This window comes from Perognathus longimembris, chromosome 8 (genome assembly GCF_023159225.1).
Source record: "Perognathus longimembris pacificus isolate PPM17 chromosome 8, ASM2315922v1, whole genome shotgun sequence".
NCBI lineage: Eukaryota > Metazoa > Chordata > Mammalia > Rodentia > Heteromyidae > Perognathus > Perognathus longimembris.
Window position 1 is genome coordinate 25,454,768 of NC_063168.1, and position 15,716 is coordinate 25,470,483.

Here is a 15,716-nt window from a genome sequence, read left to right on the forward strand (position 1 = left end):
AAAGGGATACAGTTACATAATAGGGCAGTGAGTACATATCTTGTGCTATCTTACACCCTCGTTTTTCTTTCCCTTCCCTAAATCAGGTAGGCATATATACAATACCCAGTGTACCAAAATCATATACAGTAGCCACGTGACGTACACCAAAGGAAATTCACCTAGAACTTTAAATATAATGTCAACAATAGAGTTTGCTTATCCTTGTCTTATATGATCATATGTACATAGCTGTTGAGCTATTGTGATCCACTGATAGGTCTATTCTAGACCTTTTTATGTTGAGTAGTTGTTTGGTTTTAGATACATAATGTAAGGTCGCTGACCCAAACCTGTGGAAATACCATTTAAAAAGAAGTTTTTTGTTTTGCAGACCTGGGCTCTACTGCCCCTCCCCAACCTAACAGTCATATATGAAGGAGACCATGCCCCTTTGTTCTCTGTAGAGGGGCATCTGGGTTGTTTCCATATTTTGGCTATTGTGAATTGTGCAGCAATAAACATGGAAGTACATATGTCTTTTTGATATCCTGAGACCTGTTGTTCAGGATAGATGCCTAGGAGTGGTATGTCTGGGTCATAGGGTATGTCTATGCTGAGCTTTTTGAGGAACCTCCATACTGTTCTCCAAAGTGGTTGTACTAGTTTGCAGTCCCACCAACAGTGGAGAAGGGTTCCTCTTTCCCCGCATCCCCTCCAGCATTTGTTGTTGCCTGAGTTCAGAGTATAGGCCATTCTAACTGGAGTGAGGTTTTTATTTGCATTTCCTTTACTGCCAGGGATGTTGAACATTTCCTCATATGTTTCTTTGCCATTTTTATCTCTTCTCCTGTGAAGTTTCTCTTTAGCTCCTTTGCCCATTTAATAATTGGTTTACTGGGTTTTGAGGGGGCTAGTTTTTTGAGTTCTCTGTAGATGATGGATATTAGGACAGGCAGGTCTTTATCTCTTGGCTCCCACTCCCCCCCCCCCCCACTACTTCATATGTTTACATTCTTACAGACATGGTTCAAATTTTCTCTAAGTCATAAAAATAACATTTTAGGGTCTCTCTTTGAAGCTATCAATTACAAGCTTGCAAACGGTTGCTTCATTCTTGTATGAGTAGTTGTGATTTTTCTTCATCCTCAGTTCTTACATCTCATTTCAGTGTCTTTTCTACAAATCCTGGGATTAGCCTTTGATAGCCCCTGTGAACTGACTAAAAAGACTGCAGACACTAGTGATGGAGAAACAGCACTGGAAGAGGCCAGGATCTCAGTGTTGCAAGACAAGCGCATGTTATAGCAGCTGCTGCCGCTCAGATAGCAATGGACTGCTGAACTTGATCTATGGTGTGAGAAAGGCATAGCCACTTCACCAGATGTTTGCTGTTATGTGTGTGCACTTGTGTGTTGAGCTGTGCAGGTAGGAGGATGGCATGTAGAGTATAGAGCCACAATCTGTTGGCCTTTTATTTCCTATCTGTTGATAGATGGAATGAAAGGGAAGAAAGCCACCTTATTTCTGAGCCAGTGACCATCCTTGCCTAAAACCCCAGGAGTATCTGCTAAGCCCCTTCTTTCTCCATGTTGGTCAGGAGCTGGGGAAACTCCTCCCCACAAATGGCAGTAAAAGGAAAGGGCTAGTCTTGGTTTCCGTTTCCCCACACAGAAGGGATTGGGCTGGGTCCCATAAGAAGCTGTTTTCTCTAGGGCTTTGGAGGCTGAGATGACCTTGAAAGCGGAACTTGGGGATCTCTTGCTCAGCAGAAGGAAAGAGTCTGGATCAGAAGAACATAGTTCCCTACACTATGATTACCCCCACGTTCTGTCTTCACCTACTTTTATTATCCCCTCCCACCTATTTCCTAAAAGAACATCATTTGCAGCAATACCCAGATGCTTCTCGATCCTTGTTAAGAGGTTTGTTCCTCTGCTGTCATACAAAGACTAATAACTATTTTATGCATGAGTACCAGAACCACTGCACAACTAAGATCACTCACACCTTTGATTTTCCTGCCCTTACTGAAGGTCCCAGGATGACCCTCTTGGAAATTCACAAGTTTGGCAACAATAGACCCATAGCTGCAGGGGTGGGGATGTGTGGCCAGGTGGATTTGGATGTGACCTTGAAGAAATGGGAGGTTTAGCTGCCTCCAGGTGTGCCAGTTACCTAGGTAATATAGGTACTGGGCAGACTTAAGGCATCTGCATGGGGCTGGGTAGACCTTACACCTGGGAATGGCTTCAGTTAAGCATATCAAACCTTAATGCCACAGAGCTCGTTGTAAGGTATCTCACATACAAATCCAGTTGCTAGAAAACAGAGAAGCCATATGTTGAGAGGTCAAGCTGGGAATCTTTACTAAAAAACCAGTGTCTTCATGGTGGACTATTGTGTCAAAGACTGGCAGCCCTGCACAGAGCTTGTACCAAGCTTTTGAAGACAAAACCGCATGCTTGGATGGAGACAAAGCCCCAACAAACAAAAGCACAAGGATTAGTTTCCCTGCAGCTAACCAACATGATATCCGCAAATCCTTAAAGCAGAGCCCTCCTTGCCTACTGAGCTAGGTATCTGCAATTCAAAGGATGCCTTGCCTCACCTCTAGGCCTCTGAAGCTGGGTAGACAGCCTCCAATATCTGGTTAGGCACCTGGATATCTGTAAGAACAAGGTGACTTACTGAGACCTAGTCTTTCTCTTACTTCAAGCTGGGGACTTGTTCCACATAAAGGCCAGGTCCAATAGTTTAATGAAAAAGATTAATCAAAGGCTAAAAACCGGAGCCCTGGCAGCTAAGGGCTGGCACATCTCCCTGTTTCAGGTATCATGCCAAGAGTTTGCCCTGAAAACCACCCTTCCCTTGTCCTCAGTCCATGTGCTATGGCTAAAGCTGGTCTCAAACATAATTTCCAGCTCCAGGGTTGAACTTTGGCTTGGCCCATAATGCCCCTTTCCCTGAGTTTCCTCATTGCTTCAGCCAAAAAAAAAAAAAAGCAGTGCTAGAGTCGTGCTCCAATCATAGAGTGCCAGCAGAACAAGCAAGCCAAGGAAATGTGAGTCCCTGTGTGAATCTTGACTGTACCCCAGAACACGATATCCAGCAAAGCAGACTGCCTTTTCCCACACTACCTTTGCCACCAGGAATGAAAAGTGTGTGCCCACAAGGAGGTCTTGACCCCGAGAGCATTTACTTTAGATTGAGAGAGAATAGTTCCCCTGCACAAGGCACCAGAGGAAAATGACAGGAGGAGGGCAAGAGAGGTCAGGGCGGGGCAGATGATGATAGTGGCTGGTAGAGCTGGGCATCCAAGCATACAGAGTGAGTGACTGAGTGAGTGAAGTACCTACCAGCTCAAATGGAGGCACAAACCATGTCTAGCTTGACCTGAACCAGGATAAGCTCATCCTGGGAAAGCAGGGGTTCTGGCTTCAGAGGATGTGGATGGAGAGGGCAATGGAGCAGGGCATGGACAGAGTCACAAAGAGCAGAGCTATCCCCGTGGAAAACATAGCCAGCTGCCAACCAGCAGCACTCTTAGCAGCATACGGGAATTCTGAAGGACTAACCAGGAACAGCCCTAAGGAACAGTATCAGAATTGTTCGGTTGGTCTGATAATGTGATTTAAATCCGTTGTTCTTCCTTTTTTAATTGAAATTTATTTTAAACTGATACATAAAGACATGAAAATTGTACCTATTTATGGGTTACCATGTGGAGCTTGGATACATGTACACATTGTGTGCACACATAATGCTGAAAGTGGGTTCAGAAGGAAGGGAAGGTCCGAGGTGGTAACATAAGATTTTGGAGTCCTGATATGCTGTTCTTAAACAATGTGAACTTCTAAGCGCTCTCCAGTGTCCCCTCCCATGTAACCCAAGTCTTTTCCATCCCAGCTGCCCATATGGAGTCAGAGAGTTCTCAGCCAATGCAGATAAGAATTCAAGATGCCTTCAGGACAATTTTGAAGCAAAATAAAATAAGTGGCAAATCATGCTAGAGTGAGGACTCGTTCTTCAAGTTAGAGAGGCATTAGAGCTCAAGGGTTGAATTTGGGGCAGTCTTGTCATGGTTCTGATGGGATATAGGGTCGTTTACAGATGAAAAGGAGTTTATTGTCACAGGAATCATCATTCCAGGACCGGAGTGAGAACAACTTAATATTGCCACAGTGTTCGTTGTTTCCCAGATTGTTGGGCTCTCCTGGAATCCAGAACCTACCCAAGTGAAAATACAAAGATATACTCACAAACTTGGAAAATAAAGGGCTTCTTTCCCATAAAGAAATGAGTTTTTGACAGGTACTGGTGGGACATGCCTGTATTCCTAGCAACTCAGAAGTCTGAGATCTGAGGACTACAGTTCAAAGCCAGTCCAAGAAGAAAAGTGCATTGAGACTCTTATGTCCAAATAACTAACAAAAATCCAGAAGTAGAAGTATATCTCAAGTGCAAGAATGTTAGCTTTGAATGAAAAAGCTAAGGGAGAGCATGAGACCCTGAGTTCAAACCTCAGGACACACACACACACACACACACACACACACACACACACACACACACACACCTTTTTCAATCACAGCTTTAGTCTTGATTATAGCCTTTGCACCCAAGCTTAAGAGGAAGGAGGTTGGTAGAGTACATTTCTGAGTCACAGCCTAAGTTAAGGCCAAACAGTCCCCCATGCTCAAGCCCCTACACGAACCCATACTGTGAAGACATAGGCCTGGGATAGGATCTCTGTGTGAGCTGAGTAGAGGGTCTCACTGTCAAATCCCATAAGACATGGAAGGTCATGGACTCATTGCAGGTCCCATAGCCAATGAGTGGCAACAGTGAGCCGTATCTCAACTCCAGGATTCCTGCTACGTTAAAATGAGGGAAATAACCTCTACTCCTTTGTGCCTTGGCTCTGGCTCAGAAAAGTCATATTGGGAAGGAAGATACTGAAGGCTCACCTCTTACTTTGGACACTATTAAATGGAGTGTCATCTACCCAGGACCAATCCCCTTCGCTTCCTGTTTTAGTCAGGCCAATCCAGTGCGGAAGTCCATCTGCTGTCTTGTACAGAAACTCCTGTGGAGAACCCAGAATGAACAGAATTGCCACCACTTCCTAAAGTTTAAATATCTATCTCTAAGCATTCTCTACTTGTGCTCAGATAGCTGTATGCGTGGCTTCTCTCATTCCTTTTCCTGCCCTTACTCCATCTTCCAAATTCTGATTTGTCTTTTAGCTGCAACTAACAAACTCAAGACTCAGGTCTTCTTGCCCCTCAGAAAAGATATTGGAGTACAAAAAAGATTTAGCTAAATTTCAGACCAGGAACCTTATGGCATGAATAATAATAACTAAATTCAAGGAGTCCTTAAATGTGAAAGGCACTAGGAAAAGTACTTCATATGTTTTCTCCTTTATTCTCAGAGGCAGGCACCATTATCATACAAGTTTCATCAATGAATATGCTAAGGCCTAGTGAAGGTAAGTAATCTACCTAGGGTTCTAGGACTAGTAGATGGTAGGTTGGCACTCTGGACTCCAGCGCACATACTCTTAGCTGCACTGCTTGCCCAGATGGAAGGGGCCCAGCTCATATAGTGCCTCACCAATGAGGAGACTTCTTGAATCACGCAGTGTTTTCTGGACCCATGGAAAAAGTGCCCCTTCCTTGTCTCTTTGAAGCCATGAGTTCTGTACAATTTGCTTCCACTAGGGACATGTGAGCAGAAGTGACATATGTTCTATCTGGGCAGAAGCTTTAAGAGCCATGCACAGCTTGTCATATTCCATTTCCCTGCTCCAGTAATTATAAATTCATGTAACAAAGAAGTCTTTCTGGCTCAGGTCCTTAAGTATGACAGTGAGAAGAACCCACCCACTAGCCCTTGCTAGGTGTAAATAAACTTTTCATTGGTAGGTTGCCGACATTTGAGAACTTCCACTACCACCATATCATCTTGCCCAGTCTCTGGGAGACATTGACCCCGCACACCCTTAGAGAGCCCATGGACACAATACTTACCTGCTCACCCTCTGAGGTCACTGAGGCCAGGTGTGAATTCCTGGACACACAAAACTGCTGGGCACTGTACCAGGTCTTTGAACTATGAGAAAAGTAATAGAAGTTCTCTCTGAAGTACTTCCAACCTTGGGAAACCATCTGTAAGATGTCATCTAGAAAACAGGGGCTGATGGTTAACAGGATGTACCTGGTGCCTCAGGGTACTGAGTAAGGGTGCAGTACTCAAGTGGGATCCCAGAGACACCAGTGAATGGAGCAGGGCTCTGGCATCCTTGAGTCCTGGTGTAAAGGCTTGAGGACACTTTCTTGTGTCCCCAAAGTTTGACTGAGACCGATGGATAGGGACCCTGGGGTTAGAGAAGAAACAACGTTTCTTCCCCCATGGAAGAAGCAATTCTTCATAGGCCATGACAAGTGGCAGAGCTCCTAAGTTCAAAGGAAGAAAGCTGGGGCTGGGAATATGGTCCAGTGGTAAAGTGCTCGCCTCATATACATGAAGCCCTGGGTTCAATTCCCACCACCACATATATAGAAAAAAAAACAGAAGTGGCGCTGTGGCTCAAGTGCTAGAGGGCTAGCCTTGAGCAAAACGAAGCCAGGAACAGTGCTCAGGCCCTGAGTTCAAACCCTAGGACTGGCAAAAAAAAAAAAAAGCAAAGGAAGAAAGCTAATGGGAAATGGCAGGTTTGGGCCAGAACAGAGACTCTCTAATACTTTCACGCTCTGCACCTCAGCATGGCTGCCCAGACGGGACCCTGATATCTTCTCTTCTTATAGCCCATAAGTCCTCCTCAACCCCAATGCTAAGCCCTCACATCTTAGCAAGTCCATGCCTGCCCATCTCCTTTCCTGCCCCACTCCCCTGCTCATTCACCAGCCCAATGGCATCACATCTAATACAGGCAAAGTCTTACAGGCCACTGAGCAGCTTACAGTGCTCTTTTTAGACTCACTTACTTTGTCCTTTGAGCAATTTGCTGATGTTCTCCAAGCTGTTTTGTAGTCCCCGGACCTTTGCAGTTAAAGCACTGGCTTTATCAAACTCTCTTTTCAACTCTGGAATTTGGTCATTTAAGTAATCGACTTCCTTCCAACTTCTTGTTAAGTTCTGGATCTGTGTGTTGGCTTTGTCCACACTGGTCTCCAATGTCAAGATGTGAGAATTCAGCTGATTGAGGATAACGTGCACCATCTGGATCTGACTGCCAGCTGCCTCCACGTCTTTGCTGTTCTTCAGAATTTCAGAACCCAGGGTGCTGACATTATCCACACGACTTTTCAACACTTGAGCATTATTTTTTACATCTGATAGTGTGCCCACGAACCAGGGATCTGCATTGAAGAAAGCCAAGATGTCAACTGAGGAGATACCTAGGGATTCTGAAACAGTTCTCATCCTGCTAGCAGGATGTTGGGAAACATGTTCCCTAAGGAGCTAAGATAGTACAAGGACTGTAGCCACCTCCTTACAATCATTCACTAAGGTGAATGCAAGCATGCAATGGGCATCCATCATGTACTAAGAATGCAGACGATGTGCATAGTAAGAAGATGGATAAAGCATGGACTGCCTGTGGGAGATTTCATGAGCAAGCAGAAGCCAGGAATAGAACCCAGTCCTCAGTTTCCTTTGAGTACTCAGAGTACATGGGTGAAGGAATGCCCTCAATCACCCTCTTGTCACCCTCTGCATCACTTACTCCCCTCTGAACATGTCAGTTGATCCCCTGCCCTCTTCTTTCTGAGAACCCTGCAGTCTCCCACATCTCTTCATGGGCTAGGCCCCTTCAGGACCACGGGAGCTCCATGTAGACTTCCAGTCCACAACATGGAAAGAGAGATTTAAACCATCTCTCTTTCCTTTTCCCCATCTCTTTTCACATTCTTCTCAGGTCACAGTTTTGGGGTACCATGTAGAAGACCAAAAATAAACTGAGAATGGTCAAAAGAAAGTTCTGGGTTCAAGATAAGGGGTCTGGAATGCAGTGAATGATGGATTTGGGAGTCCTATGAAGAGTATACAGCCTAAGATCCAGAATATTATGAGGCCCTGAAGAATGAAAAAATTATATTCCCTTGCTTTGCTTTCTGATGACCCTGCAGAAGGAAGTGGGTTCTACCAGCAGCAGAGACCAGGAAGCTTCCAAAAGAGGAAGAACAGATGAGGAGGAAGGCTCCATTGGCATGATCTTCACCCAGACAAGACAATGAAGAAAACATGAAAGAGTTCCAGTGAATGAACTAAATCTGGGGAGGGTGAACACTTATTGACCAGCTTCTCCATCTGATCAGTCACGACTGAGGACACACTTGGAACTCGGTCCCTTGTTGAGTCAAGAAACAATGCACTCACTGTCCCAGACTGTCCACAAGGATCTGAATCCAAAGAACCCAGAGGTAAGAAGGGCAAAGGGGGGAAAATGGCATGAGATTAAAAACAAACAGGTAACTTCCTCAAAATAGAAATCTGTACCCTTGAACACAAATGTGTGAGTACTGATGTCATTCAGAAAAACCTCCCAGAAATTAGGAAAGGAAGTGAAGTGGCTCATCTCCCTAGGACAGAGCATCCTAAAACTATAGGTGCAGAGAAGAAATGAGGCAAATGAAACACCACAAGCAAGAGAGACAGAGGAGAACCAGAAGGAAAAGGGTCTGTGTCTCCAGAAAGCAAGTAGACACAGATCAGCAGACAAGAAATCCTGAGAGCTTACAGAGAATGGCCTGGAGGATAATGGAAGTGGCCATGATCAGAGACAGGCAGATTAAAACCACACGAACGGTGAGAGCTTTTCTCAGGACCAGATTCGGACCTTGCTTAGGAAGAGTCTCTGGAAAAAAGAAAAAGAAAAGTCATGTTAAGGACCAGCTAAAGGTGGATTTAGATACAGCACCTAGCAGGTGTCAAGCAGCAACTCATACTTGCCAGTGGGCCAGAGGGAGATGTTCTGTTTGTCCACTGTGAAGTGGGCATCCGGTGCCTCCTTCTCTGTAGCGTTCATTTTGTCCTTGTAGTACAGGTACTCTAGCTGCCTGTCTCCCCAAAGATCTTTTATTTTGAGAAAACAGGATATGAGTCCCAAGGCAGGTCACAATATCATCCCAAAGTTCCCCATTCTTGACTTACATACCTTATCTGGTCAAGGCCACAGCTTGGTCCTCTCTTCAAAGGTCTGGGCTTTAAGGGAGAAGTCACTCATCTTCTTTCCTGTGAAATGGCACTTTATCTTGTCCAAAGCCATCCCATTTCTCTTGTAAAGACTGTCACTCAATCAGATAGGAAAGACAAACTTAAGCAAGTCAGTTACAGTCCAAGGTGGTGAACCTAACAGTAGATGAATATGCATAGTTCAAAGAAAGTACATTAAACAAAGTAATGGGGGAAATTCCAGGCTGAGGAATAAGCATAATCAACATATGGAACACTTTCATTAGACAGTGCAGAACGCTTGAGAACATGTAAACTATTCTGGTTATGTGTAAGTATAAAGTTTATGACAGGAGAGGAAGGACATGGGGCTAAAGAGACACTTGATATCAGATCATGAAGACTCTTTTGGATTATGTTAAGGAAGATCCTTTTGGACTATCTTTGTTAGGGAGGATCCTTTTGGATTAGGTTAAGGAAGATCCTTTTAGATTGTCCTCTGGATTGTGGAGCCAACAAAGGGCTTCAAGAAGAAGACAAGATCAAGGACAGTGTAGAAAGATCACTCTGATGGCAAGGAATCTAGAATGGAGTGCAGAAAACCTGAAAGCAGGCAGACCAATTAGGAAACCATTGGAATAAAATATTCGACCTTATTTTGTTAAGGTATTTTAGGCGCTACAGCATCCCCTACTAAAATGAAGAAGCTTAGAGATTCAAAATATAAATGTGAGATTTGGGTCCCCCTCCCTGCTTCCTGACTGTGAGTATCTCAAAAAAGCAGAAAGGTTCAACAACATCATTCTAACTACCTTTCATTTCCCCCTTTCTCCCTCTCCTCCTTTCACCTACTTTCTCTCTTTCCCTGCAATCTTAAATATAGAGTTCTATGTTTGGTAAATGCTTTGGGCTCAGAGAAGTTACTTGGGGCTCAATGAAGGAGAAAATTTTCTCCTAGTAAGGTTCTCATGCTTTGGACAAATCTACTAAACCTGAGAAATTTCATATATAGCACACCTGAGACAAATATTTCTCACAAGGTAAGAAAGAAGAAAGGAAACCCAGGGACAGAGAAAAAGGAGGCAGAGAAAAGCAAGTTGGTACAATTAATTGGATGGATAGATAGATTGGTAGGTAGATTAATGGAAGGAAGGAAAGAGGGGTAAATAGATGTATGGGTGGTTGTATGGACAGATGGATTGATGGATGGATGGGACATTAATAATTCAATAGGTGTGGAGAAACTGGTGGATAAGTGAATAAATGGAAAGATGACAGGAAGAGACATAGGACTGACAGGTGAATAGATCAATAGATGAATACATTGATGGATTGATGGATGGATGGTGGGTGGGTGAAAGGTAAATGAAAGATTTGATAACTGGTCATGACTCTACACAGTCTGTAGAGTGGGATCTACCTTCCAAAAGCTACTATTTCTTTCCACAGTCTCCAAGCATTCACATTTCCAAGAAAGTGGCATAAGAACATGTGACTTATACCTTACCCTGAAATGAATAAATGCTCCAGCCAAAGGACCAACAAGCGGACTGTCCTCACTGAATCTAAGCACTAGCACTGGATTACATGTGATGTTAGGGATCAAAGCTACAGACTAAATGATAAGGACCAAGGAAATAGCTACCTACACTTTGCCTGAGATTTGCCTTCAATGTTTGAGGGTATCCTTCCTTCCTTCTAAGCATAGTTGCATCTGGAGGTCCAGTGTACTTACAGCCCCTTGCCACTCTCTGACTGGGCTCTCTGACTGGGCTCCTGCTGAAGCTGAGTCTACAACTGGATGAGGGAACACAGAGAGGACCTCATGCTTCACTCCCTCATCCCCAGGAAGGAAGTCAGAAAACAAAGTGCTTCATTTATCCAGTCTTCTGTCCTCCCTATCCAAATTCTGTTGGTAGCTTCCAGGTCTGCTGTTGGCTCTAATCCTTGGCATTTAGCAATGTCCTAAGGACCAGACTCTAACTCACTCTCTCTGGACTTTTGTGAATATTAACTGCCCTCTTCGGGCTGCTAAGAGCCTTAGTTCCACCAGGGCTTAAAAAATATTAAAATATTCTGCTTCTGGACCTTGATGCTTTGTATCCAGTCTAAGCCCAGAGTTATCTCAGCCCTTCTGCCCCTGGCTCCTAGCTTTACATCTACAAACCATTATAGTCCATGGCTAAGAGGCAGAAGGGGCTCTAAATTACTCAAGATCCTGATGGAAGACACCCTTCAGGGGTCCTAATTTCGTGTGGGGACATTGAAAAAGCTACCATACAACATGTCTCAGGAGTGTCTGCTCCCTTCTTGCTCTGTCAAGAAGTTGACTTTTTCCAAGTCATAGTTAGTGTGTAGGATGAGTTATTAATAGAGCCCGGGGTGGACCCCCTCCCTCAGTGGTTCTGAGAAAGGAACAGGAAGCCTCACCATGCTAGGGCTCACTGCATAAGAGAAGGTTGGACAGTATTTATTCCAAATGACAGAATAAAGACATCAAGTAGATATTCTATAGATCTCTAAGCCAATGGGTGACCCAGCCATTGTACCCCACATTGAAAGCCCACAGTTACTGGGCTGTTGGGTTCCTGTGGTTTCAGAGGAGATGGGTGTAAAATCCCAAGCCAGAAGAAGTTTCATTTCCTATTTTACATGAAAGAAGTAAGTCACAAGCTATTGTCTATAGCCATATTTGGCCATAGGTATTCACTTAGCATCTATTCTGTGAGGCCCTCTGGATGCTCTATCTGGGCCCATGATGCTTGAGGAAAACAGACAGAGTGAAAGTCAGGTGTCCCTGCCACACCTTCCATCCAGGAAAGTAGACAATTCTCCAGCACACTCAGGACAGCGTCTACTCTTCCTAACAAAAGAGGAACTTTGGTCTAATCTGGAGTGACCAAAAATCACTACTGTCATAAGAGAAAGGGAAGTCTGTGTCACTTTCATGTTGCCCCTCTCCCCATGCTTCTGGGGTTCCAACACTTCCTCTGACTGAAGGTGGAGGAAGGAAACAGCTCCACTACGTTGTTGTTGTTTTTTTCCAGTCCTGGGGCTTGAACTCAGGGCCTGAGCACTGACTCTGGCTCTTTTGCCCAAGGCTAGCACTCTACCACTTGAGCCACAGAGCCACTTCTGGCTTTTTTCTATATACGTGGTGCTGAGGAATTAAACCCAGGGCTTCATGTGTGCGAGGCAAGCACTCTACCACTAGGCCATATTCCCAGCCCTCCACTACTTTTTCTCCTTGTACTTTAAGGTAAACTGACAATATCACCAAAAAGAATGGAAAAGAAACTTGAATTGTTTAAACATCCCAGCAGTACTGAGAGCCACCTTACAGGAGCAAGCTGAGGCTGGGTGCCAGTGATCACAGTTAGTCCACAGACTTAGAGGGGAGTTATGTACCTAATGTAGTAGGGAATTTGACCAGATAGTCAAAGAATTCCATGACCCCCTCTCTATATGAGTCCTATATAACTATAACTTAGTACCCATTGATCAAACTAAACAGCATTAATTTGCTACACCTAGAGATCATAACCACCAAATTTTAACTGCTCCAAACAAGGAACTCTTTCTGCCACCTGGGACAAGTCATGGTTTAGTTGGGAGGAGGAAGGGAGGATGAGCAGGCCTGAGGAGGGAAGAAAGATAGGGAAGGGAACAAAAGATGGCCACCATCTCAGACCTCCAAGACTGAGCCTGGCCTGGGGAAGGGGAGAGATACTTTGATTAGAGATTACACTTTGTTGATTATTTGACTGGATTTTTCTGTATAGCAATAGGGAACAGAAACACTACTTGCCTGAAATTCCATCCAAGAATGAGGAAGAACAAGTCAGGGAAGCAGGTTTGAAGGAGAAATAATAAGAAACAGTGAGGTCCAGCTTACTTGATACCTATGCCCTAGGTATAGACTATTTAACTTTTAAGAGTCCTCAGACCTTTAGAGATTATAGATGTGATATCAGATACCAATTGCAGCCTTTCTCTTCATCCCACACTCCTAGGCATTCTTCCCAGGACCACACAAAATGAGCTGCCATGGTGAACTGCCTACTGTTTTCTTGAACAGAAAAGGAAAAGAGATATAAATGAATGAAGATTCAGCCATCATGGGGAAGAGATGTCATGAGACACCCAAAGAGAATCCCTAGGATGAAAGCCATCCCCTTGACCTCATGGGCAGGAGTTAGCACAAGTTCCCAAACAAGGAGGAACTGAAGCTGAGGATGGCAAAAGCTATGAAAAGGGGTTTTATCATTCACTCACTCACTCATCTATTTATTTATTCATATTTCACACTGTTCTTGGCCAGGGTACTTACACATCTATTTCAGGGGAGGGAGGGCAATGAAATAAGAGCTGATCACTCATGTATAGTATATAATAATATGCATATGCATAATGTATAATATGTTCTCTCATATGTGCTCTTAATGTGTAGCTTGGTTGATAATCACTAGGACTTTAGCCACATTGATCCTGGTTGCTATTTGGAGTCAAAAGTGCCCAAAGTAGGTACAAGTGTCTTGGTCCCTTCCCTGCAGAAAGGTGCAAGAATAACTCTTGACCTTCTTTCAGGTAATCAATAAAAAATTAAAAATAAATAAAATAAGTTATAACCCTGATTAAGCCTAATACAACAATATATGTGCATATAGTTTAAAGTAATGACAGTTTTCCAAAGTACTTTTATTTACAGCACAAGACTGAGACCACATAGAGCATGCTTTTGTTTCTTACAAACAAATCCATTCCTTATAATAATGCAGACTCTCAACTGGTCAGCCTAGCATGAACTACATGTTTGTACTGCCCCTCCCTTTCCCCAGGGAGGAGCGAGGATGGGGGAGTGAAGCAATGTGAAAGCTACAGGTCTAGGAATGTAAAAATGTGTAATGGAGGCACTCACCCCCGGAGAAGCTGACTTGATTGGTGCTGACTAAAGCTCAAACATCACTACTTTCAATAACTTTCCAGGTAAATCCTACATGCAGAAAAATTGAAAACCACTGATCCATTGGGGAAATGTGTCCTACACCAGAATGCTGCTGTCATGAACTAATTGGGTAATGACTTGGGGAGCCTCCGTCAGCTCAACAATTCAAGCGAGATAACTTTATGTGGAAGTATCAGTTCAGTGCCACCTAACAAGAGTTGCTCCATCAAGATGATTGCTGAGGGGCTGGGGATATGGCCTAGTGGCAAGAGTGCCTGCCTCGGATACACGAGGCCCTAGGTTCGATTCCCCAGCACCACATATACAGAAAACGGCCAGAAGCGGTGCTGTGGCTCAAGCAGCAGAGTGCTAGCCTTGAGCGGGAAGAAGCCAGGGACAGTGCTCAGGCCCTGAGTCCAAGGCCCAGGACTGGCAAAAAAAAAAAAAAAAAAAAAAAAAAAAAAAAAAAAAAAGATGATTGCTGAGGGAAAATCTTTGCCAGTGCTTGCTCACAGTGAAGGATTTTGAACCATAAAGAAGAAAGAAACGTGAGCCATTGGTGATCAAAAAGTTAGACCAACCATAGATTAACTGCTCCAGTGCTTCAAGTATATACACATGGTTCTTGAAAAGAGTAATCCACTACTCACCCATCACAAACAGAGCATTGAATCCCATTCCTAGGGAATCAAGAGCACACTCAGAGCCTATCACCAGAGAGCCAGGCAATACAAGTGTATCGCATGCCTTCTGCATGCAAGGCCTGCATAAATACTGAGAAAGAGTAAGGCACTTACAATAAATAGAATACAAATTGCTACATCCCATGCTGTGTTATGTGACATCAAGAGAAAGGACTTGGTGCTGCAGAGCATGTAAAATAGCAGCTGGCTTTGTCTGCAGGAATTAAAGAAGGCTTCTCTGGGAAGTATCAGTGGAATAGGGAACAAAGGGAAAAATTGGAATAAGTCTTTGTAACCAAGGAGAAGGATTCCTGCAAAAGTTGAGATTCTGAAGGAATGTAACACTCTGGAAAAAAGAAGGAAGATCAGAGAGATTGGAACTGAAGAGATAGTATACCATGGTATTAAGAATAAGGACAGAGGAGGAAGATGCCGCCGCCACAATAGGGAGGCACCTCGACTCGCTCCAACTGAATAGCAAGCTGGGAACTCCAGCACCCAACACCCCATCAAGAACCCAGCAAAACCAGCAGCCAGAAGCAGTGGAGAAATGCAGGAAACAAAAAGGAGCAAGAAAAGAAGAGCCTATAACCTGCACAGAGCCGGAGAATCTCCAGGGTACCCTCCCCCCACCAGCCGACCCTGGCCCAAACAGGGCCAGGCTGGGAAAGGGGACCCAGCGAATGGCAGACCTACTGCCAAAAACCCACACCAGGAGCACAGAGTCCAGACAGCAGGACTCCACCAACCCCAGGGAGAGCGCTGACCAAGACACATGGAGGCAATGGGAAGTTCCGGTCCACACAGCCGGGAACGGACGTGAGCGGTGGGAGAACCGAGCGGTGCAGAAAGGGAGAGCCGGGGACGCCACCACAACCTTTTGCCACACCCCAGCACTCCACCACCGAAGGACCAACGGCGGTGCG

General features: G+C 44.5%; 1 protein-coding gene across 1 annotated transcript; it reads right to left on the reverse strand.

Moving 5' to 3' along the window:
• Nucleotides 1–4,058: 4,058 nt before the first annotated feature.
• Nucleotides 4,059–9,016, reverse strand: Cd207 (CD207 molecule). The gene is made up of 6 exons (XM_048353569.1): nucleotides 8,941–9,016; nucleotides 8,729–8,845; nucleotides 6,972–7,346; nucleotides 6,015–6,166; nucleotides 4,950–5,068; nucleotides 4,059–4,209 (listed from the first exon to the last, which is right to left on the reverse strand). Exons 1-6 carry the CDS (start codon nucleotides 9,014–9,016, stop codon nucleotides 4,059–4,061), a joined length of 990 nt encoding a protein of 329 aa, XP_048209526.1.
• Between the last annotated feature and the right edge of the window lie 6,700 nt (nucleotides 9,017–15,716).

What these genes read in the sequence shown, in the direction of transcription:
- Cd207 (XM_048353569.1), bottom strand. Translation starts at nt 9,016, where the DNA reads ATGAACGCTACAGAGAAGGAGGCACCGGATGCCCACTTCACAGTGGAC. An exon ending in CATCTCCCTCTGGCCCACTG is followed by an intron (nt 8,846 to 8,940) that starts GCAAGTATGAGT and finishes TCTTTTTTCCAG; the next exon opens with AGACTCTTCCTAAGCAAGGT. An exon ending in CAAATTGCTCAAAGGACAAA is followed by an intron (nt 6,167 to 6,971) that starts GTAAGTGAGTCT and finishes CCTGTTTTCTAG; the next exon opens with ATGACATCTTACAGATGGTT.